The sequence below is a fragment of the Athene noctua genome, chromosome 3 (assembly GCF_965140245.1).
Source record: "Athene noctua chromosome 3, bAthNoc1.hap1.1, whole genome shotgun sequence".
Lineage (NCBI taxonomy): Eukaryota > Metazoa > Chordata > Aves > Strigiformes > Strigidae > Athene > Athene noctua.
This window is the reverse complement of record NC_134039.1, coordinates 17,143,391-17,167,368: the sequence shown is the minus strand read 5'-3', so window position 1 is coordinate 17,167,368 and position 23,978 is coordinate 17,143,391. Positions and strand designations below refer to the sequence as shown.

The following is a 23,978-nucleotide window of genomic DNA, read 5'->3' as shown; positions in this document are numbered from 1 at the left end:
AGAAATGTCACAAAAATGTCCACATTTTTGAATTATTTTGAATTTGAAAATATGAAATTGAAAATTAAAAAAAAATTTTAAATTTGAAGTAGTCTTCAGGGGTTACTGGGAGTGTCTGACACTTAAAAAACCCAGATACAGGCAGATTTTGTTTGTACTCTATATTTGACTTTGCAGAACTAAATTTCTGTTTAAGCCACTCGTGGTGCTTTTTTCCTGGAGAGGGTGTTTTGTTCTGATCTTGCCCATAAAGGCTGGTGGGTAAGGCTACAGGCCAGCCATCTAGTACTTGCAAGAGACAGTAGCTTTTTTGCAGCTGAAGGGAAGTTACATAGAAAGAGTAGAGTGGAAAATGTTAGTTATGCATTTACCAGAATTTAAATCAACAAAGCTGAGCACAGTCTGGGATCTGTTTGACGAAGCAGGTAAAGACTAGTCGTCCACTTTGTCCCTGGAGTGACACTGAGTTTGCTGCTTCTCTCAGTCCTCAGTCTCTGCTGAGACTAACAGCAAACAGGGATGAGTGTTTCTGGGAAGCCTCTGTTACTTTGCTCTCCTCTAGAAAAAGACTTCACTGTAAAGGCAGCAAAACTAATGGCAGCCAATGTAAAACCACCAGCTAAGGGCTTTCAGCCACTACTCGCCGGCTGGGTTCATGAAAAGGTAAAAAATTATGCATCCCATGTGTGGATCCCAAATCCTGTGACTCATTGCTTCAGAGAGCAGGAGGCAAAGCAATTTGCATTGATGACTGAATATAAAGGGAGGAAAGAAACAGAAAAGGTTTAGCTGGGAAAGAAGCAGTGAGGTGAATTTCATTTCCAGATCTTAACTTCAACATCACTGTCTCCGAGAGCTGCCAGGTCAGGTAGAATGGTGTGCAGAGCCTGCCTGAGCAGAGAGGGCTTCCCGTCACCCAGCCCAGGCGAGCAGAAGACCAGCAGCACACCGGAATGCTTTTTCCCCCCTGTCACCTTTAATAATGGTTTCTCATTATAATGGAATCAGACTCATTAGCAACCTTGGCTGCCTTTTTCCCCTCTCCATGTCTGACTCCTATTCCTGCCAAGCTTTTTATACTCAAAGGAGGCACAGCTGAAGTGAAAAGAGGCCAAATTTAAATCTACATAAGCAGTTGCTGTGAAAGCTGACCTCCCATGTGTGTAGGCTGTGCCAAGTACCAAGCTCAGGTCTAGGCTCTCTCCTGTGGTCTTCTCCAGGAATTGTCCCCCACTTGCGAGAGGGACCGCTTTGTTCTCGGCATTCTCTCTCTAGAAGCACACTGCACTTGTGCTTTGCTGGGATGTGTATTTGTCCGGTGTTTCTACTTTGTTTCACATGATAAACCCAGGAAAGCCAGGAGAAAAACTTTTACTGCCATTCCACTTTCTGCAGCCCTAGAGGGGACTGAAACTGGTCTTGCTCCTGGCTGACCTTGCTCACTGCATCTCCCACCCACCTCCTGCTGCAGGGCTCTTGTGGCTTGGGCAGAGTGACCTATCTCTCTGGTATTGCCTACGCCTTCGGTTATGTGAAGCCAGAGGAGCAACACCTGGTTTCTAATCCCTGCTGCATGGTGATGCGGGTGTGAGTAACACGCAGACAGGACTGAGCTTTTGTAGGAAGACAATGTATTTATAAAACCTGAGGGAGAACCAGTATATCCCCCAGCTCTAATAGAAAGGTGGCCCAGGAGTCATTTTGAAGGCACAGAGCCACTTTAAGGCAGATAATTCAAAGGTACAATTCAGGTTTTTAACACAAGGCATTGTTATCTAAAACCCAATCAACTTCAGACATTTGTAGGCAATGAAAGGAGGTGAGACGTTCATACTGGGCAAACATTAAAAGACAATGACAAAACAAGTAACACAGTAATTTTCACACAATACATTTCTCTCAGAATAGAAGCCAGCCCTCCTTTGTTCCCTTTGCTGACCTGCAAAACAAGCCTCAGCCCCACAATTCACAGTCCTGAAGATGGAGTCAGCATTTGTGGGCAGAGCTCCCTTGCCATGCACCCTGCACCTGGGGGCCCAGGGTCCCCAGACTGGCCACATCCTGCCCCAGGGCTGGTCTCCGTGCAGCATGGCCTATCATCTCCCCCGATGCCCCCAGCTGGAGAGCTGCCAGAGCAGCTCCCTCTTGCCTGCCTGCCTGCCCGATGCATGGGAAATTCCATGCAACCGATTTCCTCCTGCTGTTGAGGCAGGACACAGCCAGGATGCACATGAAGGCCAGGAACTCGGGGTAAACTTCACCACAAACTCAGGCACAGCTTCCTAAAACATCCTGGTGACAGAAATGACATAGACTGTTGGAGACAGTCATTTTCCTGGACATGGTGAAGCCGGGTTCTCTCTTGCTCTCTGGGAGCTGTGCCAGACCCAGAGGCGAGCCCTCCTTGCAGTGGCAGTGCACGTCGTGCATCACTAGTGATGGGCCGAACCACCTGCTGATCAGGGACCACAGTGGCCTGGCCACCACCCTGGATGGCCACGTCCTTTCACTGCATGGCTGCGGGACTACCTGTGGCTGCTGTGCTACCTGCTCTCCCCCTCCTCATGATTCTTTGGGGAGAAAAACTGCAGGTTGCTTTGGAACAGGGGCAGCAGCCTCAGAGCAAAGCCTGGTGCCACTCCTGCAAGATTTGCTGCTGGCTGCCAAGCTGGGGAGTGTGTAGCCCTTCTCTCCCCACAACCTGCAGCGGTCTCTGTGCATGTGGGCTGGGAGATGGCTTTTGTCCCCATGGGCTCTCTCCAAGCTCCTTCACAGAGGCTGCCAACTAGTGCCAATTAGTATTAATCACATTTACTACTGCAATGCTTAAATACCAAGAATCCCCACTGTGCTAGAAGGGCAAGAACATATGTGATGGCAACTTTGACGGTGGGGATACTGGCCATCAGGAAACTCGACCGAAACCCACTAACTGCTTACATCTCCACCACGGAGCCCTCATGAGGAAAACAGTTCTGCTTGCCACTGGCCTGAGTTACAAGGCATGAAGGAAAGAGCACACTCACAGCTAAAGCATGGGGGTGAAACCCTCAAATTCTCCTGGCAGTGCTGGAGTGAGGGCTGCACTCTACTTTCCAGTCCATTCTTTGCTGACTGTCCTCTCTGGTGAGGAAGAGGGGTTACTCATATCGTTTAAGCCAAGTGAGTTACCTTCTGGATGCACCTAATGCTTGCCAGTGTCTGCAGATGAACACTAGCTGCTAACTTTAGGTGCTGCACACCACATCTAAGCCATATGTGAAAGCACACAGTACAAATAACCCTCCCTCCCTGTGCATGACGCAAAGGGCCACCACCAAATCCATTACCTCTCCATCTGCAAAATGGGCATCATGCTGTTCTCTGCTCAATGGGGCCAAAGAGCCAGGTCCTGCTAATGCCTCACTGCACCCCAGTGCTCACCCTCGCTGCCAGCCTCTCCCCATTCCACAGGGATTGCGTGACAGAGCCAGCCCAAACAGGCTGCGGAGGCACAGTCCTGGAGCCTGGAGAGCAGCTCACCTGCATACTTTGCAGGGTTGTGCCTGTATGTGAGTGAAGCACAGGCTCTGACATGCACCAAGAGCATGACTGACACTGCACATTCCAGGCAGAAACAGAGCTTATTGCATCATTGCATCACAGGGCTTTGGCCTCCTTAACTCCTATAATACATTTTTTTAAAAAGAATAGAGTTGACTGTTGTCAGCTTCTTCCCTCTTGCCCCAACTGCAGTGTTTCATTTCTTAGTCTCCACATGGGTAAAGTACTTTCCCGCAATAAAAAAGACTGCTCTGGCTTGGGCAGAAGGCTAAGGCTGCCTCTTCTGAGATATTCTGGCAAAGGCTCTGTGGACTCAGAGACACAGCCATCTCTTGTTTACTCACCATAGCTGCACACTGTACAGTGAAACTTTCTGAATTCTGGTTGTCTTTTTCTGACTTCATCATCACAAAATCCAGACTGAGGCAAGCAGATGATTTGACAAGATCGCTATCTCACGTGCCAGAACTTGCATGTTCAGTTTTCTACTGCAATAGTGGAACTTGATGGACTTGTCAAGCACCACAATTAATAATAAATGAAGGCCTATTCTGAATTAGCATCCACACCATCAGCGTAAAAAGCAACAACTCAAGTACCATGTCAGCACTGCTTGTATCCTGCATACCTCTATTACTCAGTTCTCAACAACTCCCCACAGAGCTGGGCACCATGAGCAGCATCCCATCAGGCTCTTCCCTGAAGTCTGAGATCAAGTAGCAGCCTTTTCAGCACAGTATGGGGACAGCGAAGGTCCAGTGGAGAGCACTGACTGTACTGGGATATCTGGGCTTCTATAGTCCTCTAAAATGGTTACAGGGGCAAATAATCTTGCCTTACATCAATGGGAGTTTTAGGGGATGAGAATTTCCAGTAGCATCAGGCTGGCTGTGGATGGGGGCTCTTTCAGTTCTTAGATCTTGATGGCACAGGTCTGCCCTTCCTTTTATTCACTCAACCCTTCTGTCCTCACTGTTCCCTGCACTCAGTGCAAGTGCCAAGGCCTGAGGCCACCTTCTCTGTACTGGGACAGAACTCCCAAGAATGTTACAGAGATGAAGTATCAACAGCTGTGCTGGTTCTTCAACCAAGAAGCCTGCTCTTTACATAAAAGTCAAACTATGACAAGACATAACTGTGAGGTCATAACTTATTAAATTAACCTTTAGATGCTGCATAAACGCAAAGGATTTAGAGAGCAGAATACTCTGTCTCCTCTGTTTCTGACAAAATCACAATATTTCAACTAATAAAATATTGCCACTTCTTCCCTGCTAGGGTTTCCCTGATACCATTAGGACAAACACACATGTCTGTCAGATAAGGCTTCAAAGTTCCTCCTGAGCTGCCCTTCTAGCTTCTCTGTATAACCCCTCCACTATCCTCAGGCAGTGGATCACTAATTTAGGTGGACCTGTAACATCAACCCCTACCACCTCGCCCAGCTGCAGGCAAACGTGGCTCTCATAAGGGAAGTGTACTTGAGTCTCCAACCATGGCCCATAATTTGCTGCGTATGAGCATAGTTTTTCGTTATGACTAAAGTGGAAAGCACAGAGAAACATCTAAGCACTAGCAGCCTAAAGTGCCTATCAGCTCCTCCACATCCAGATTTCCTTGGGTCAGCACATGGGCATGCGGACACAATACAGTTCAGAGAACTTATTTTGGTCCCCTCTCCAAAAGCATGGATACTGGAGAGATGGGGAAGGAGGGAAAATTGGGAAGGTTGTTTTTTTCTTCTTTTTTTTTTTTTTTTTCTTCAAGTATCGAAAGAGGAGCTGTGTCACTGTAAATAAACCATTCTGGGCTTAGCTGGAATTTGTGTTTGTTTGGTTTGCACCACGCAAGACTCAGCGGGAAATATGGCACCTCTCCCACTGTACCATCCGCCAGACTACATGGCAGGAAATACAAGTCCTTCACTTGTCGACATGTCCCCTGCATGCCCTCCCAGCAAGACACGGATCCCACGTCTTGGATACAATGGCTCACAAGAGAAGCTCCCACTCCTCTAGCCTGACCGTCCCTTCCTCAGCTATGCCGTCCCATTGGAAGGCTCTGGAGGCAGAGGAAGAGTTGGTGTGCTCAGCTGTGTGCCTTGATAAAGTGCACATCTAGATGAGACGGTGGACAGTGCTGCTGAGCAGCTCTGAGGTTGAAGGCTACAGTGTCTTCAGCTGGCGCCGGTTCCACATGCCCCGCTTTGAGTGAAACCAGTGGAAAAAGTTTCTCAGGGAGAGACGCTCCACTTCCAGCCCGGCCTGCAAGATCCTGGCAGAAAAGAGAAGGGTAGATTTAGGGAAAACTTGATCACAGAGATACTGGGGGGCTTAGCCCCAGGGAATCTCTTTTAAGTTGTGCTGCTGTCAAGAGACTGCAACCAAACTGAAGAGTCCAGAATAGCTCAGGGGTATCTCATATCCATAAGCAGGCATCTAATGACACTTGCTGAGTGTTTATGCACCCTTGAGAGCAGGACTGGTCAGGAGCTGCCTGCACACACCAGGCTAGGAGGAAAGACAGCTGGCAACATGGGATTGCTCAGTATGCTAGTCTTCCCTGCAGCCATCTGACAGAAAAGACAGGACAGGCCCCAAAACCTAGAACTACAAACCCAGAGTCCTAGGATTTGTACAGCAGAGATCCCTCATCATAAACTTCTCAGAAATTGTAACTGTACCTCATGATCCTTACATGTCTCTCTGACAGTTGCTCTTCTGGGCAATGAGGGATCCAAACTGGACCCACTGTGTGCTGCAGTGTTTGAAGAGGACAAAGACTTCGCAAATCACCCGTGCCTGATCTGCCTGTAGCCGATCAGCAGTGTGGCTGGCAGGCACCAGGAAATGGCTTATCTCTTATCAGTGACTGTAGTGGTGTATGTTGGGTCTACTCCCCTACTAGGTTTGAGATCAGGACATGCTCAAAGACTCTCCCTCACTGACCAAGCATATGATGGCATTAGTCAGCTCAATCTCATCAGATCCCCGTTCCCCTGGTCACTGGTCCTTCAGGATCTAATGGGTCTCCCCTCCTGAGCACATGAATGATGACAATGGATGAGTACCTGTCCAGGAGTTCCCAGTCCTCTCCTCCCCAACGGTCCCGAAACTCTTTTGTGTTCATGCCTCCGATCTTGTCCAGGTCAGACTTGTATATGCCCAGGAGACCAAACCCATTCACCTCCCAATAGCCTGAGGACAGCACAAAAGAGGCACAGGTATGTTGGTGATTTGAACCACTGATGATTTCAGCAGGGCTGTTGGAGTGAGACTCAAGCTAGTTTTAGCACAATGTTGATACGAGAGAGTCAACTCAGCACCACGGCAGAGACAACTGTATTAAAGCTTTGGGAAGTGAGAAAGCCATGCAGACAGACAGCATGGGCTGGCCTATGAACTTGTTAGCAAAGACTCTCACATCTCCTATCTGGCTGCATGATATCTAATGTACCTGGACTGTCCCAACTTCAGAGGGCTGTCCCGGTGTCTGGATGGCTCTGGATGACCACCTCTGTCTAAAGGATATCCTACACTCAGATGATCAGTGCAACTTTCCTCCCCCTGACTTCAGTTGGTTTCCCTCACCCTGGTGCTATGAGTTCTCATCAGGACAGGCTGTGCTCTCTAAGAAAAGAGATAAACAGATGGAAGGGAGTAAAGGAGCATTTTTTTAAGGTCCTAAAATCCAAAGAGAGTCCTAGGAGATGACCAGTAGAAATGTCATATAAAGGGCTCTGCTGGCTCTTTGATCTCAAATTCCAGGCACCATCCTACATCTAATGCACTCTCACCTACTGGCCCTGGAAGTACCTTAAACTCCAGACCTTGACAGCATCAGAGGAACAAATCTATGTGTGGCAGGCACCCTCCTTCCTTCCCCATTCCCTGAGGTCTGAGCCAAAGAGGCTCCACACCCTCTTACCATCAGGCCACTGTGGGGACATGCCGCAATGCAGCCTCATGACCATGGGTGCAAAGGCCATCTTGCCTTCCACGCAGTGCTTCCGGATTGAATCAATGACTCCAGCTGGAAAGTGGATGTGAAGGTCACACAGGAAAATGATGCTGTGTGGGTCCTGGAAGCAACCACACCATATGGGAAAAAAAAAGGTGGACTTTAAGTAAGTCTTTCTTAAGGGGCAGGGCACAGACATATGGGAGTGAATTGAAGAGTCATTTGTTGCTACATCAGAAAGTGAGATCCTAGAGGCTGGCAAAACAGCCACTGAGTGGTTGTTCAATGATAGGCGTGAAATACTATGACTATGACCTGGCAGTGCCAGTATCACAAAGCTGCGACTGCTGATCTCCCTCCTGTCTCATAGCCCCAGCAGGTGGACCAAGAACTGAATGGACCACAGGCTCCTCAGAATAAAGGGTGAGACCCTTACTCTGAAGGGACAAGAAACACATCTACATTTGATCTGGTCTGGTAGGCTATTCCCTTCCCCAAAAAGCAGCGTGCTCAGTATGACAGGCAGAGGTAGTGCCATACTAGAAACTTCCCTGTCCACCCCAAGGCCTCCCAGGCTTACCGTCACGAGGTCTATTCCTGCCTGCAGCCCAGCAGAACGCTCGAAATTCCCTGTCAGCTTCAAGTACTGATAGCTGGGGGTCAGATGGGAAAGAGAAATTCAGTGTGTGCAGGCCAGTGAGCACAGAAAGAACTGTGAGCAGCGTTACGCTGCAGATGTCATGCTGTGCTGTGCCCCCATGCACCCTTTCCAGGAGAAGTAAAGACTCTGATGTGTGAATGCACAAGCTCAGCACTGCTCCACATCCCAGCATGCCCTGAGGGTCTTACCCCTTATGCAGCAAGAACAGAGCAGTCCCTAGCAAAAGTCTTTTCAGCTCTAGTCTAGTTCTATCCTAGGACTAGACCTGTTACTAGGATCACTTGACACATAAAGGAAATGACCAGCCAAGGCTGTGCCATAACGGAGTAGAGTAAGCCAGACAGTTATTCCAGCAAGCAGAGTCCCCAGAAGTCTTCACACTCTCTGTCCCATTTCTCACAGCTTTCTTGTTTTCTTTGTCCTCCTCCTGCCCCATCACTGCAAGAATTATTTTCTCTCCTCTCTTGCAAATTTGAACGAAAGCCAGGAGAAAACAGATGCATCTGGATGGATGACTACAATAGATATTGCCTTACAGTTTTATAACACTATTATATGCAGTATACATGTATGTACATTATAACAACAATATATTCATGTATATGTGCAAGGTCTGGATGGATGTTATCTTTGGATTTCCAGCTGTAGGAGGCTGTGGTTGGTCAATACACAGAGATTGGCAGATGTGCTGTGTTTGCAAGCATATGCATCTGAGCAGTTTTTAGTGACCAAGAAGTATTCTCACCTGTGCAAGGTAGACCTTTTCAGAGCCTTCTCTACATCCATGTCATCACTGCTGTAGTCCGTGATGATGATGTTGAAGTATGGATCCTTAGTGACTCGGAACAGCTCTTCCATGTCAGAGATGAACTGCAGCACCCAGCGTGCCTGGTTTTTCACTGGTTGTATTGCAAAAGGGAGAGAATCAAAGCAAAACTGATTTCAAAGGTGGTGTGGCTTCTCAACAGGCAAGGTTTCTTGCCTCCCTTCAAAACCCTCTAACCTTACAGGGATGCTGAAATAGGCCCAGGCTGAAAATCCGGACCAAAGAGCCCAGGAATCAGTGCAGGTTCCTTCCCAGTGCACGACAGGAGTTTTCTTTGAGCTTACAAGCCATGGGAGTTTGGGCCCTGTCATATTTCTGAGGGGGTTTAACTTGGAGAGAACAGAAATTGGAGGTGACCCAAATAATACAGTTGAGGCTGGCCCACACCCACCATTCAGGACTGCCCTCATGGGAACTGCCCGCCGTGCCATCCCTCAGTGTCCCGGGGAGGCAGGACCCCCTTACCTGGCACCACGAAGTGAACCATAGCACGGTGGTTCCAGGAAAAGCCCTGGGGCCAGCACAGCTCTGGCTCCTTCGCCACAGCCATCAAATGCCGCCGGCGACCCCATGCCAGGTTCCTCATCTTCCTTTCCTCCTCCTCATTGCCACCGATGCCCTGCCAGCCCCGTGCAAAAATGTACTCGGAGAAGCGGACGAGCCGCTCTCCCTGCTCCAGCAGCTCCAGCTCCAGCAGGTAGCGGCTGCCCCGCATGCGGTCCTGGCGCTTCTCCACGTTCACGATACGCTGCAGCTGAAACCGCCTGTAGGAGATACAGCTGGGGTGGGTATGTCCTCTGTACACCAGCCCCTCTCCTACCTCCAGCCCTTTCAGCTCTGCTAGGCTCTTTCCTCCTGGCTAGCACAAATCTTTTTCTCCCCAGCTTCCTCCTGCTTTGACGCATTGCTTCCAAATTCCCATGGGAAGGTTTAGCACCTGTTTCCTAAATCCACAAGCATGTGGCATTAGATCTGGGATTCCAGCCAAAAGAAAATAGTTAGCAAGGGAAATGAAATAAAGGTGACACAGAAAATAACAAATGTGTCTGAATGATAGTAGGGCTGGTGATAGTAGGTGTATTCAACACCTCCTACAACGATCTTGGCACAAGGAGTATGTTTGGGCTACTGAAATTGGCTGATGACAGCTTATCAGCCAATAACATGGAGTAGGACTGAGAAATCATACAGTAAAAACTGGGGTGAGCTGTAGGTTCAGAATGGCCAAAACAGGAAGAAATGCCAGGTCATGCCCTTTCAGATCATAACAAGAGTTCCTGCTGTAAAATGGATGCTCATCACTTAAAAATGCTGAGAAAAGCCTGTGTGTACTGATCAGTCATACCATGACTGTGACTGATACGACCCTGACAAAAAAAAGCAATCCTAAGATGTATCGTTAGAGCTACTTCCAGCAGGGACTGGGAACTAATAACACCAATTCTATAAAACAGCCGGGATACTGGTCACTTATGTACAGGAAAATTAACCCAAACTGAAATCCACATGGAAAAGGACAGAGCTGCCAGTCAGAGAGGGACCTGGGGGTGTTGATTGACAGCCGGCTGAACAGGAGCCAGCAGTGTGCCCAGGTGGCCAAGAAGGCCAATGGCATCCTGGCTTGTGTCAGCAATAGCGTGGCCAGCAGGGACAGGGAAGGGATCTGACCCCTGTACTCGGCACTGGTGAGGCCGCACCTCGATTCCTGTGTTCAGTTTTGGGCCCCTCACTACAAAAAGGACATTGAATGACTCGAGCGTGTCCAGAGAAGGGCAACGAAGCTGGTGCAGGGTCTGGAGCACAGGTCGTACGGGGAGCGGCTGAGGGAACTGGGGGTGTTTAGTCTGGAGAAGAGGAGGCTGAGGGGAGACCTCATCGCCCTCTACAGCTACCTGAAAGGAGGGTGCAGAGAGCTGGGTTTGAGCCTCTTTAACCAAGTAACAAGTGATAGGACAAGAGGGAATGGCCTCAAGTTGCATCAGGGAAGGTTCAGACTGGATATTAGGAAGCATTTCTTTACAGAACGGGTTGTTAGGTGTTGGAATGTGCTGCCCAGGGAGGTGGTAGAGTCCCCATCCCTGGAGATGTTTAAGAGTCAGGTTGACATAGCGCTGAGGGATATGGTGTAGTTGGGAACTGTCAATGTTGGGTTGATTGTTGGACTGGATGATCTTTGAGATATTTTCCAACCTAGACAATTCTGTGATTCTGTGAAAATTACGGAAATAGAGGCCAACTCAATAGAAGAGTCAGGAGTTGGATTGTTTAGCTTATACAGGCTCAGAGGAGGTATGTCTGTTTGCCAGAGAGGTAATCAAGACAGTAAGTCTTGAGAAGAACCATATCAAGGCCATGTAAAAACAGAATACCAGCAAAAGCTGATCTCCAGTGGGTCATCAAAGAAGCAAGAAGCTGAAACATCTTTCAAACTCAGTACTAGGATCTAGAAATCTAGATAGTTTTAAGATGGAGGTGCACACGTTCAGATAACAGTGTAGGGTACTTGGTTGTCTCTGAGGTCAGTGTACTGATCTACTGATTATCTGATAAGTCCCTTCTGGTCCTATGTCCTAAGTGATTCATAAGCTGAGATGTGGCTGACATCAAATCATAAGTACAAGTTGCTCCAGTCCTACTTTGTACCAGCAGGATTTCTTAATCTTCAGCTGGTAAAATTCTCATATGTGCTCTCAATACCTACACTGTGCAAGGAGGAAGCCAGCAAAAGGCCAGTGATGCCAGCTAGATGGTGTAAGAGATGGTCAGAAGATCAGCATTGTCTCAACATTGTCATCAGCGACATGGACAGTGAGGTACTCACTGGAACACAGTTGCCGATCCCAAGAGTGGAATGTGGTGCAAAGGTTCCTGAATGCAGAACTGTGTGGCACAGCGAGTGCTGTGCTGTTCTTTGGTACCTGGACCTGGCCAGAGCCGTTAGAGGTTATAACCGCATAGCTACTGACAAAAAAGATGGATTGCAACTGTTGCCATAACATCGATGAAAAAATCACGAACCTTAGATGATCTTTGCTTCATTGTAACACCAAAACACACCTCCTGGTCGAAGGCTACCTGCCTCCAAGACTGACCACACCTCGGACACTCCCCCCTGCGCATGCGTGATAGCCTCGCTCGAGAAAGGTGGAGATATGACCACTGAATTCTGGGAAGGGTGGAGACCCCTGAAGCAGAGGTGGAGCAAGGTGTGTTGCTAATAAGCATAGAAGATGACTTCTGGACAACGAAAATTGGAAGCTACCCCACCAAGGATCGTGATGATCGACAACACAGCATCAGCTGGACCCAGGACAATTAGGACGTCATGAGATCAGCAGTGCTAGCTATAACCTCTCTCCCTCCTCTCTCTGAGCTTAACTTTACTTTTCTCCTTTCTTTCACCTATCTCTAACTATCGCATGCTGCTTCACAGGCAACAAAATAAAGTTTTACTGTTTGATTACTGCTATCCCCTTTGGTGTTGGTCACCTTAATTTTGCACTTTCGAGATCGTAGCAAACGAACTATCACGAGTCCACTGAGTGGACTGTGACAGATGGAAACCTTTTACATTTACTGCCATCAGCTGTTGGAGGACAATATTCAGCCCCCAGACATGGTCTGGTGTCCAACAATTCCCATTTCTCAGCCAAAACAGGTATTTAAGGCCCAGGTTTTTGCACAGATTCCTTGTTTGAAGTCTTATTTTCCACATCTAGTTTATTCTTGGATTCCCACTAGCTCCTCACACGACAGGTATTCCCTGTGCAGCATGGTACACAAGCTCTGGGACACTGCCCTTTGTGTTTTACACTGTGCCTTACCCTTTACTCCTCTGGTTGAGCTTCTTCAGGAAGACACGTGTGACTTCCAGGGCCTCCCGTTCTCTTAGCAGCAAGTTTCCTGACGTGTTGCATTTCAGGTCAATCCAGTCTGTGCGCAGCATATGGAAGTCCAGGTTGCTCATGCTGAAGGTCTGCTCCCAGTTCACTGCCTGGTCAAACGCTGGTACATAATCAAAATCCTCCTCATCTTCCTCTTCTGGGTCTCCATCTGCTTCTTCCTCTTCCTCTTCTGCTGCCACAGGTCCAGACTTGCCCTTCACAGGAGATGCCACCTGCACCTCTCCCTCGCCCATGTCCCCACCATTGGCTGCCTTCTGCTCAGCAATGTAGGATTCCACTTGGTTAAGCCACTGTGGCAGCCCAGGCTTCTGGCTGGGGCTGGCAGTGCTCACAGTGCGTCTGCCGGCTTTGCCAGAGACTGGGCCTCCTTTCTTGGCTGGTACAGTGCCTGCTGGCTGCAGCCTGTCCTTAGCGGTGCTGAGGTCTCCTTGAGGTCTCACCCCTTTGGGAACTGTGACCCCTGAGTCCCTGGGGCTGCCGAGAGGCTGCTGCCTTTGAGACACGGTCCTAGAAAGAGGGTTTGCCTTTTTGACAGGTGCTCTTCCCTGGGCAGCCCTGGCATGCTGCAGAGGGCTCCTGGAGTTATCTTTGACACCAGCTTTTAAATAGGTTTTTTTCATTATTGGGTTCCCCTCTAAGCCAGCCTGGTTGAGGCTTTGGTTGGCAGAGGCCACCGTGGCTGATTTGACATCAGGCCTCTTTGTCCTTCTCCTCTGTTGCCCCTCTCCTATGTCACCACCCGTCACTGAGAGGAGCCGACGACGCTCTCGGAGGGAATAGTCCTTGTGAATGTTATCGCTGCCCACCACGCTGCTGGGAGCATTGCCTGCTGGCTCTGCCCTCCCCACGCCGGGGTGCTCGGGGGGACTGGTACTCTCCGCATCCTGCTCTGTGTACTGCAGGTCGTCGAGGTTCCCCTCCTGGGAGCCTGCAGGAGTAATCGCAGTTACACCTCTGGCATCCTCCCACTGCCTCCCCTGTCCTGACCCAGACACCCACCCCATCCTGAGCAGCTACTTCTTGCCTCATCTCAGCATTGTCTCTCCTGCTCAGAGGGACAGGGATAATCTCACACACGGGAGCCATGCTCTTGACGGTACCAACCTCCTCAGCACCTATTAGCCAGCATTGCCAAAGGCTGTGGAGGTGTCTGGCTTTGCTTTTAGCTGTGGATCTGGCCACAGCTTTGTAGGGTGGGTGTGAGCATGGGCTGCCACTCTGCACACCTTTGGCTCTGTTGCTTCTGCCCACATTTTTGCTGGAATTGCACCTCAGCTAAGCTGCAGGCCTGAGAGGTAGTTGTCACATTGTCCACCACAGCGCACTGGTTGGTGACCTCCCAACTAGCACTTAAGAGAAGTGAAAGTGGCAGCAAAAATCTCCTCCTAGACACAGCAATCTGGCAGGGATACAGAAAGTCCTTGATACAGAAAGTCCACAGCTTCTTTCAGCTGGTGCTGGAAGATCACACACAAAAGTGACAGATAAAAGGATCCTCTGGGCTCTGACATTATGGCCCCTACCTGGCTGCTCTGTCTTTTCTCCGGAGTGCAGGCTCTTCTCTGGCCGATCCATTTTCATGTACTTGTAGAATCCAAATCTGCAGAGGGAAGAGCAAAACACAAGTTTGATGAAAGTTACTTTGTCCTCTCCAAATAAATTATGGCCACTGCTTCAGAGGTGATGGTCCATTACTCTGATTACATCTACCCAGCAGCTCTAGATCCTCCTTTCCCAGCAAGTCTTAGACTATCATCATCCGTATCTTTCAAATCTTGGGCAATCAGATCTACTCTGTACTGTCAAAGACATCAGCTTTCCTTTCTCATCATCCCAGTCTCTCAGACATTTTCTCATAAGCACAGGAGGAAATCCAAATATAAGTACCCTGAAACACTTCTTTAGCCTCCCTTAAACTGCTCCTTAAAGCTCACTTATGATGTAGTGCTCACAAATGCAAGTCATTATTCTGCAAAAATGGCTCAGGCAGGTAATTGCAATGATCTCTCTCTCTCTTATGATCTCTCTCTCTCCTCTCTCATACTACCACTGTACTGTCCTTGAATGTCTGTGCTTCAAGCTTTTGGGAAGGATTTCTGGGACTGTTTCCCTCCATGTGTGCTTGATGCCAAGAAAAACAGGCCCCCAGTTCCCAAATCCTGTCACAATACAAATTAATTGCAACATCAAAGCAATAAACCTGGGTGGAACCTTCCAGCTCATGGCAACCACCTTCTCCACACTTCACTACAATCCCTAGTCCCAGGAGTTCCCTCCCAAACTTACAATACAATCTGTTGTTTCAGCCCTCAAAAATAGTCTTGTAGGGAGGAAGAAGATCCTGAGCACAGGGAGGCCACCATCAGTTATCTCACTGGAAAAGTGACTCTCCTTATCCTGAAAACAAAGGCCTCCTGCATGGAGGGGGATCCTCACACCGAGTATCTGCCTGTGGCAGGGGGCAGCATGTGAGTGACAGTTCCCTCACAAGGTCACTGCTGGGAGCCAGACCCCAGTGAAGATGAACGACAGGCATTTATTCCCCCAGAGAGATGCGTGGTGGTGAGCATGGTTTGGCTTTCAATGCAACAGCCATCAGGAGGCTCCAGCTGCTGGCAGACAAAGTTTGCTGGAAATCCATTCCCTGATGTAGTGGAACAAACATGTTCTGATTCAGCTGGCTTAACAGAGCAAGAAAAGCAGCAGCAGTTTCCCCTTGAGACCTAAACATATTTCACTTAAAGGGAGCATAGGTTATTGAAGGAAACTATAAATGCTTTCATGTTTTGCTGGTCCTAGGGGATCTTTAAGAATTGAGAGACCTACAGAAGCGAATATGACATTCTACAACAAATCCAGCCTTCAAAACATCTCCTCCCTCTCTGCTAGTAAACCTACATTTGCAGTAGCCTACCTTTCCAAGTAATAAGGGTTTTCCTGATAGAAGCATTTGTTGTCTTTCTCCATGTGGCTCAGGCGGCTGTAATCATTCGGGTAAACAAAGGATAAATGAACCTGGGAAGAAGGGAGGAAAATAAAATAAAACCTTCATAAATGCCAGGTATCAGTCACAAGGTGACTCAGACACACTTGCAGGGTGACCAGCCCTTTTGAGAGGGAGCAGGGATTGTTCACTCTAAGTATTTGCCTCTCCAAGGCACCCACAGTAGCAGGCTGTGAGAATGGAAAACAGAAGGAAGTGTGCTGGGATGTGTGCACAGGTGTGCCTTTTTCTCTCTCTCTCAGTACCTGTCTGTCCATCTCTGTAACTGTGTATTTAAGCTCTATAACAGAGAAAGAACTATCTGGGAGAGAGGTGGGCAAGTTCTCCTGAAGAGATGCAGGGGATCACAGGAGCCCAGAAACCATGTGGGGAGACCTCCAGGCATGGCTGAGGGAGCCGGGGCCGCCCAGGATGCGAGTACCTCCGGGAGTGCAGGCTTGCACCAGCATTCAGGGAGGGCAAACTGTGCTGGTGACCTGTCCCCAGCAGACCTCAGAGTCTGCTCTGCTCTGCTCTGCAGGGGATTAATCCCTGCTATGCTGCATGACCTACAAATGTAAGCTCCCTCTCAATACCATTTTTAAGCTTGCCTGGGGCTCTAGTAGTCCACACAGACTATAGTTCACCCCATGGAGAATAAAATCCTTGGTGTTGTGAAGCTCCACATGAAGGCAAGCTCAGCTCTTTGGTCTGAGGAGCGCTGTAAGACACAAACACTTGTACCCAGTGAGACCCATGATCAGTCAACAGCACCCATCTCCCTTTTCTTGGTGTTGTCCTTTGGCATGCACTGGGATGCACAGACCTGAACAGCAGACAGTCAAATCTGCCCAGAAACTTCAGATCGGTGGAGAAGCCCATGAGTAATGGGGCCTCCCTCCTTCCTCCTTGTGTCCCCCTGAGCAAGTATCTGCTCGAGGAATAAAACTTACAAACTGGAGTCCCTGGTAGCGCTGCAGAGGAAATCCATTCACCAGGTAGCTGGGCTTGTATGAACAGTCTGGCAAGGCTCGGTGCACACGAGACTTGCTGAGCAGAGGCACTGAGAAAAAGAAACACGTAGGCAAGCGTTGCTGGAGGAGCCCTGCTGCAACCACTGCACCAGCTTAGCTACTTCTGTGCCTGGTTTCTGTTTATCCATGTGAAATACTAACAGATACATAAAGCAAACTATCTTGCATGGCTCATCTCTTTACATTGCTCTGCAGCACTTACACTAAAATATTACGGTGATGTTGCATGACCTGGATGCCAAGAAAGAGGAGCTGCGTTTAGTTTGTGCTCTGTCTCCTACAGTGGCTGATTGTAGGCTGCCCCTCTGCACTGGGGAGAAAAAAGCGTGGCCTTTGATAATTGTGGCATAGGAGGACAATCTTTCTCAGCTGCGCTACAGCATGTGCTGTGACAGGCTGCAGCTACCACCTTGACTGTTTCGCAAGTCTCACCTTTGTAAAGAGTGTCCCGGGGGTCAGGCTTCAACATGTCAGCCGGGTGTGCCTTGCTGCCTGCGCTGTCAGCAGGCCGGCTCGTGTGACTGGCCAACGTCTGCGGGATATGCCCAACCTCATCCATCTTTAAAAGCGTCTCATCTAGAAACCAGAGAGAGAACGGAAAGGGGAGGAAGGGCTAATTCATCCCCTGTCCCCGAAAATGCCCTTCCCCAGCCCTTTCCAAATAGCATTGCATTCATGGCACTAACGCTGTCTCTGGCATAGCAATTCCTAAATGGTGCTGATGAGGATCTTCACTGCAAAGACACCATGGGAAGGAAAGGCTTTGACTCAGAAAGCTGGAAATACAGAAGCTGTGGGGTAGGAACATGGCTGTCACTGAAAGCAAACACATACGGTGATGAGTAATGGAGGAAAATGACCTCCTGCTTGGACACACCAGCAGTGGTGTGCTGAAGCAGCCTCACGCTGGCAGGAATCACTGGGCACATCTGAATTATTAGCATTTAAAATCATCCTAAAAGGAGATAGAAAAGGTGAAAGGGAGCAGAAACTTGAGGAGTGGAGCTTTTTCCTGTGCTGGAAAACGAGCAGGAGCCTGGGGTGAGGCCTTCAGTGACTGAGGATAATGATGCTCCCGAAGAGGAATGGAGACCCACAATAAGCCAGGAGCGATGGGAAGCTTAAACTGAAGACTGGGTATCGGTTATGTTTTTTCTTGTGTGCTGCTACCAGAGGACTTCATGTCTTCATGGTTCTTACTCTGAGATGAGGGGAACTGAATAAATATCCAGGAAGAAAGTGCAACATGCTGCCAAAGGCACTAGGGTTATTGTTAGCAACCTTTGGGTACTGAACAACATGGGAACAAAGAAGGAATGAGATGACATGTGATTCAGCCAAAGGCTGATATGGAAGAGGGAATCACTGTATGGGCAGAAGGTGCCACATAAAGATGAGACTGCAGCACTGTGCCCAAGCATGAAGGGATTTTCTGGGATGTCTGTCTTCCCTTCTACAGGGAATTAGCAAGAAGAAAAGAGGAGAAGGAAAAAGAATGGGGACAGAAGATCTAATGGAAAGGCTAGTCTTGGCCAAATGGCAGGTTGCAGAAAATAAAGCAGCAGGTTGCAATCCAAGATACAGCAAACACATGTCTCAGTTACATCAGGGAGTCTTCCATGGGTAAAAGTGTTGGCATGGAAAAAAGCCCAGAGATGTTGGGAGGCAACAGTCGTAGATATGAAAGGGGGAATATTGGCAGAGGAAAGAGATGCTGACAAAGCTAGATAAAGGTAAACAGGACTAAGGAGCTCCTCAACTGATAATGGCATCACTTGATGTGCTAAGAAGGATTTACAAAACAGGAAGGACTCGGCTGATGTGCTTGCTGCAATCCAGCAGGAACTTGAAGAGACTTGAGGCTGATACAGAAGAAAGCAGCATCCCCCAATATTGCTAGCATAGCCCATTGTGTCCAGCACCCAGAGTGAAATCTCCTGGAAGTGCTACAAGGGGCCCCTTCTCCTGGGTCATGTCCAGCTGCCAAGCACACCCCCACAGCTCCCATGTTACGGGTCTCACGTTCCCCCTGGCTCTCTGCAGGCAACCTCCAGCCCATGTTACTCTCACATCTGGAACAGTTCTCATCCTTGAAGATTCTCCGATCCTGCCCTTCCTCACCACCTCTAGATTTTCCTGAAATAATGTTTCAATCCTACTTCCAATTCCCCCATATTTAGTAAAGAGTCATGCTCTTGTCCAGAGGTCTCTCTTGATCTGTCCCCACTTCTTTTTGTAATGATCTGTATGCATGGTATTTCCCTTGCTAGACTATGATTCATGGTGAAACATCACTGATATGTTTTGGAGGAATGGGGAGGTGCTTGGGAAACCTGTGTGAAGATACTTACTAGCAAAAAGGGAGAGGTATTGGGAGTCAATGACTTTGAACTTCGCCTCCGGGTCATTCAGTCTCCACTGGAAGAGAGAAACACATTAAAATGAAGAGCTTACAGAGTTAACCAAGCCTGAATAAAAGGAACAGGCACAAGATGTTTTTTCACCAGATGGGCTCGCAGCTTCCTCTTTCTCCTTACTATGACCGAGTTTACCTAGCAGCAAAAGACTGGGAATGAGCTGAGATCCCCCAAGACATATCCAAAGCGGGAAAAGACAAATTGCTGCAACAGAGACTGGAGAGGGCAGAACTACTCCAAGCAAGCAGAGGAAGGGGTCCTGACATGTGACCAGGACTATCCCACACAGAAGTAGGTAAGGGCTCTGGAAGGGATTAGATGCATCTCATGCAAAGAGGATCTAGGGCCTGGGAAAGGAGGAAAATCATTACAAATGTCATTCCCGAGCTCTGCGGGGACGCATATACAGCACGGCCATTTGCACAGACTCACTGCTACTTCCACATGGTCTGTTCCTCTGTCATCCTGCTTGTGCAGTACCTCAAAATAGTACCTGCCTGCAGCTGACAACCTGTGAAGAACAACATGTCTGTCACCAACAGCATTAAGGAACATTTCTTAGCTTGTCAGCAGACAATGAGTGGAGAGCAACCACACCCATGAAACAACCTAATTCTCAGGGTGAGCAGGGTTAGGACTGCCAAGAAAATCCAGATGCTGACAGTGAAATAGGTAGCTTCCCTTGTGCACCTGGAGTGCTCCAGACCCTTCTCAGTTAATTCTGAATAACTCCCTTTCAGTCTTGCCTGCTGGCTTTTGGCCTCTGGGAAACCTGGCTAGTTCCAAGGCAGGAAGCTCAGGATACAGTTCATATGGAGGAGTCTGGATCTGCTGGTGGCTGCTTCCTCCAGGGAAGAAATATTCACTGTTGCATTCCTTCAGTAAATCAGCAAAGCAACTGGCACAGGTGTGGATGTGTCTCTTCAGATTTGGCAATACCCCAGAGTAATCCCTTTCTCTATATTGCTAAATTCTTCAGAACAAGCCCAGGCTCCTTTTCCTTGTCCTTGTGATTTCCTGGCCATGTGAAGAGGTGGCTGGGAGCGAGGGGCTCTGCTCACTCACCTCACCATCTTTGACTGCTGGCTGTGAAATTTCCCAAACTCCCCTGGTGCAGTCCACTCCTTCCCTGTCTGTGAAGAAAAAGAAAATGCTCTAGTTAAGATGAATTTCTTCTCTGGTTACTGCGCTGGGAGTGATGAAGAGGGAAAATTGAGCTACTTCTCCTGGTAAGCTGTCTGTGAGATCCATAACCTGTGGGCAGATTTAAGTCCCTTAATCAGGAACACGGGGCTCCCAACAGCACTGCCAATATGTAACTGGCTTAAGGTATGTTGTGTCATACCCATCTGGCATCTGTGATGGTGGTGTCCGCAGTTGGGCAGGAAGAGAAACTTGGTTAGTCCAGGGAAGCATGTGAGACAGGAAGGTCTCGATCCCCACAGAAACATTAAAGCCTTGATCTAAGAGGCCCTGCAGCGTGCACTGTACCTTGCCTACGCTGGCCAGCAGCTGGAGATCAGAGGTCTTTTCATCTGGACTCAGCCAGAACTCAGCATTGTCATCTGCAGCAATGGCAAACTGAAACTCCCCTGTCAAAAGATGGAGGGAGTAAGTAGGGCTCTGGGGGAAGGGCTTGTGCACAGAACAGATTCTTCTCCTCTAAAATGTTGCCTTCACCATTATTCTCGGTGAGACTATACTTTCCCTTTTGGTGTTACCACCCCCAACCCTTTGAACCTCTCTGAATTCTCTAACTCTGCTGTGATTGAAACCAAAATTTTACAGATGTAAAATTTACATCCCTCCTGCACTGGCTTCACCTGACATCTAACAAAGTCCATTCAAAGTCTCCCTGCCTCCCCTTTTATTTCTAGAGCAAATTTTTGTGTGAGAAGCTGTGTTTGGATGGAGGAACGTGCACATGGAGCCATGAAGGGAGACAGAGGTGCTTGAGTCTCACTGTTCTGGCCAGGGTTACAGGGATGGCAGCTGAGGGTCAGGGGACCAGGAGACGTGGGTGAGTGCTAGCAGACTGCTCCGGGCAGAAGCATGCAGATGGGCGATACAGATGTCAGCTGCTGTCAGACAGTATTCATGCACCCAGGGAGCAGCAGGAACATAAATGACATCATGTACAGCCCTGTGCATGGGAGGGAGGAAAAGCTCAGGGATTGCTCATGCCCACATACACACCATGAGGCTGTGCATTCACAACAACACTGTTTTTAATGTAGCACTTCCCATCTGTTTTCCTCTGTGCTCCAACTTTCCACCCTACAGAGAAGGCAGATGTGTTTCATCCATGCCAAGGCCACGACCAGTCATGCACAGCTATCTGGGCCGCCCATGTGAGGGACCTGGCATTGGGCTTGCTGGGGTGAGGACACCAGTGGTTCAGCACCAGGAGGGGAGGGAGAGGCAGATGAGAAGAGACACAAGCAGCAGTACAGCAGCCTCAGAGCCCTCACCATCCGTGAAAGGGTGCAGGTAGCCAAATATCCGGAGACCATAGTTGGTCCATTTTGGGGACACAGCCAGCTTCTTCAGTGTAGTTCGTGTCTGGAGTGGAAGAAGAAAAAATAATAAAAATAACTCAATGTGACAGGAACAAAGCAGGACACAAAATCCCTGGGACAGGAGGGCAGAGGGAAGTATAAGGTTTGCTGTAGGAGGAGGATGGGGCACGCTGTGTGAGAGGCAGCAGGAAAGAGCAGGCCAGATGAGAGATGAACTGGAGAAGTGCTGCTGTGGAGGGGAGAGCTGAATGGGGAATGCTAGTGAGACGGTGGGGACAGGACGTAGCATTCGCTAGCCACTTGGAGGGAGAGCACCAAATACAGGGCTCCTTCACCTCGAGTCTGAGGTCCAGCAGGCCAGCATGGGCAAAACAAGCCTCCCCCATGCAGCAGAAGAGCTGCCACTGTTGAACCCTTGTGAAAGCTTTCTGCTCCCTCAGCAGGAGGACAAAGAAGGTGATAAAAAGGGAGATGATGGATGCTCAGGAGCAGGAGGACAGAGGAGATGATGGAGAGGGATAGGGATAGGATGTGAGGGGAGCAGGGGCGATGCAGCTGGGAAGCATGGGACAGAGGGTGTCACGGTCTTACTCACGTGGGGGAAGAGGGGGAAGTGGAGGTTCTTCCTGAGCTGTTCAGTGGAGCTGCCACACCAGTCCTCAAACACATGTAGATTGACCTGTCCCTGGAACTGGGGGACAGAAGTGGAGCACCATGAACTGCTGCATCTCTCCTCTGTGTCCCTCCCCTGTTCTGCCAACCTTGGCCATGGCCCCCGGCACTGGAGTGCTTGTGAGAGTGAAGGAAGATGCCGCTGCTGCGACAGGCTGGTCTGCAGAAGACGTGAGTGCAGTCCCGTTTCTCATCTGCTGAGGGTTTGGGGTTGTCAAAGGTGACAGTCTGAACAGCACCAGGGAACTACAATAATGCCCAGGATATCTCAGTTAAGTGGCTGTGGTTCACTCCATTTTGTTCCCTCAAGGAGGTGTTTAACTAGAGGGCTATGTTCTGAGGCCATGGTGTGGGACATGCTGCAGGGTGGCAATAGCCTCCCATGATCCAGCAAAGAGAGTGTACGGTCTTACGTTCTCCAAGACAGTGTTTTGGACATCCTCAGCATTTCAGGGCTCTTTTCCTGACCCGAGGAAGAAGGGACACCTTGGGGAGGGGAGATGACAGATCCCTTTCTGAAAGCATATGTGCAAGGTAAGGCTTATGGTGGCCAGTGGGGACAGGGAGACAGAGGCTCAGCAGGGAGGGGAGCTGCAGCACAGGAGGGTCAGTGGGCAGCATGGCCTCCACATTCCCGCAGAGACACAGAAACACTGAGGGGAGCAGGGGTCCCCTCCTGGACAGCATAGGAGGGTGTGCAGTGTGGGTACAGGTGGCTGTCCCCACCATCCAGCCAGACTCTCTGGGAGAGGCTGTCAGTGCCCAACAGAGACCTGGAGCACAGCTGTGCTGGGAAAAGCTTGCTGGCCACTGTGGGATTTCAGCAATATGCTCCTCAAGGGACAAACTTCCTTTTTATCAAAGCCATTCCGAAGGGAGGAGGTGGCTGCCCCCCCAGCAAAGTCCGAGCTCTCTGCCTGCAACCAGTGGAGCTGGATGCTGAAACCCTCCTCGCAGGATCGGCATCCAACAGCAGGAATAAATAAGCTGGAGACTGCAGAATCTACCTTAGATGGGGAAGTGCCGAAGGAAGGAATAGGTTGCCTTGGGACCAGGGAGGTTTTGCCGCAGCTGTCTTGCCTATATAAGGGCTGTGGGAGCAGGGCTGGGGAAACCGCCTGAACAGTACCCAAATGTCTACAGATGGCAGCAAATTCCTAGTTTTCGCTGGGGAGTCTCTAGCAGGGCTGAAGCAGCACGGTGGAGGAGGGTGCAACCTCTCCGTGCACTCCTGGCAGAGAAACCGGTCACGGAGTTATTTTTCCCAGGATAGCGGGTCAGGGTTTCATTTTGTAATAAACCGTGGCTTGAAGGAAGGACATGGAGCAGACTTGGCCTGGCACCAGCTTATGCAGTAACGCTCCTTGAGAGCTGTGGGCTTTAGTCATGCACGTGAAAACCATCTCTGTGTGCCAGGCAAAACACATTCACAAACACGGCTGTTCTTGAATGGTCTCT

At 49.3% G+C, this 23,978-nt stretch overlaps 1 protein-coding gene across 1 annotated transcript in view; it reads right to left on the bottom strand.

Annotated features, from left to right (window-relative positions):
- Positions 1–94: 94 nt before the first annotated feature.
- B4GALNT3 (beta-1,4-N-acetyl-galactosaminyltransferase 3) overlaps positions 95–23,978 on the bottom strand; it is a 71,500-nt gene continuing 47,616 nt past the window's right edge. Inside the window, exons 4-20 of the mRNA XM_074901156.1 lie at positions 22,444–22,539; positions 21,801–21,891; positions 20,821–20,921; positions 20,395–20,462; positions 19,762–19,840; positions 19,264–19,330; positions 17,345–17,488; positions 16,832–16,941; positions 15,810–15,910; positions 14,419–14,495; positions 12,815–13,823; positions 9,456–9,754; positions 8,910–9,063; positions 8,084–8,156; positions 7,471–7,624; positions 6,614–6,740; positions 95–5,817 (exon numbers count right to left, since the gene is read on the bottom strand). Coding sequence (XP_074757257.1) covers positions 5,709–5,817; positions 6,614–6,740; positions 7,471–7,624; positions 8,084–8,156; positions 8,910–9,063; positions 9,456–9,754; positions 12,815–13,823; positions 14,419–14,495; positions 15,810–15,910; positions 16,832–16,941; positions 17,345–17,488; positions 19,264–19,330; positions 19,762–19,840; positions 20,395–20,462; positions 20,821–20,921; positions 21,801–21,891; positions 22,444–22,539 — 2,859 coding nt within the window. The 3' untranslated portion in view covers positions 95–5,708. The remainder of the gene's footprint in view (positions 5,818–6,613; positions 6,741–7,470; positions 7,625–8,083; positions 8,157–8,909; positions 9,064–9,455; positions 9,755–12,814; positions 13,824–14,418; positions 14,496–15,809; positions 15,911–16,831; positions 16,942–17,344; positions 17,489–19,263; positions 19,331–19,761; positions 19,841–20,394; positions 20,463–20,820; positions 20,922–21,800; positions 21,892–22,443; positions 22,540–23,978) is intronic.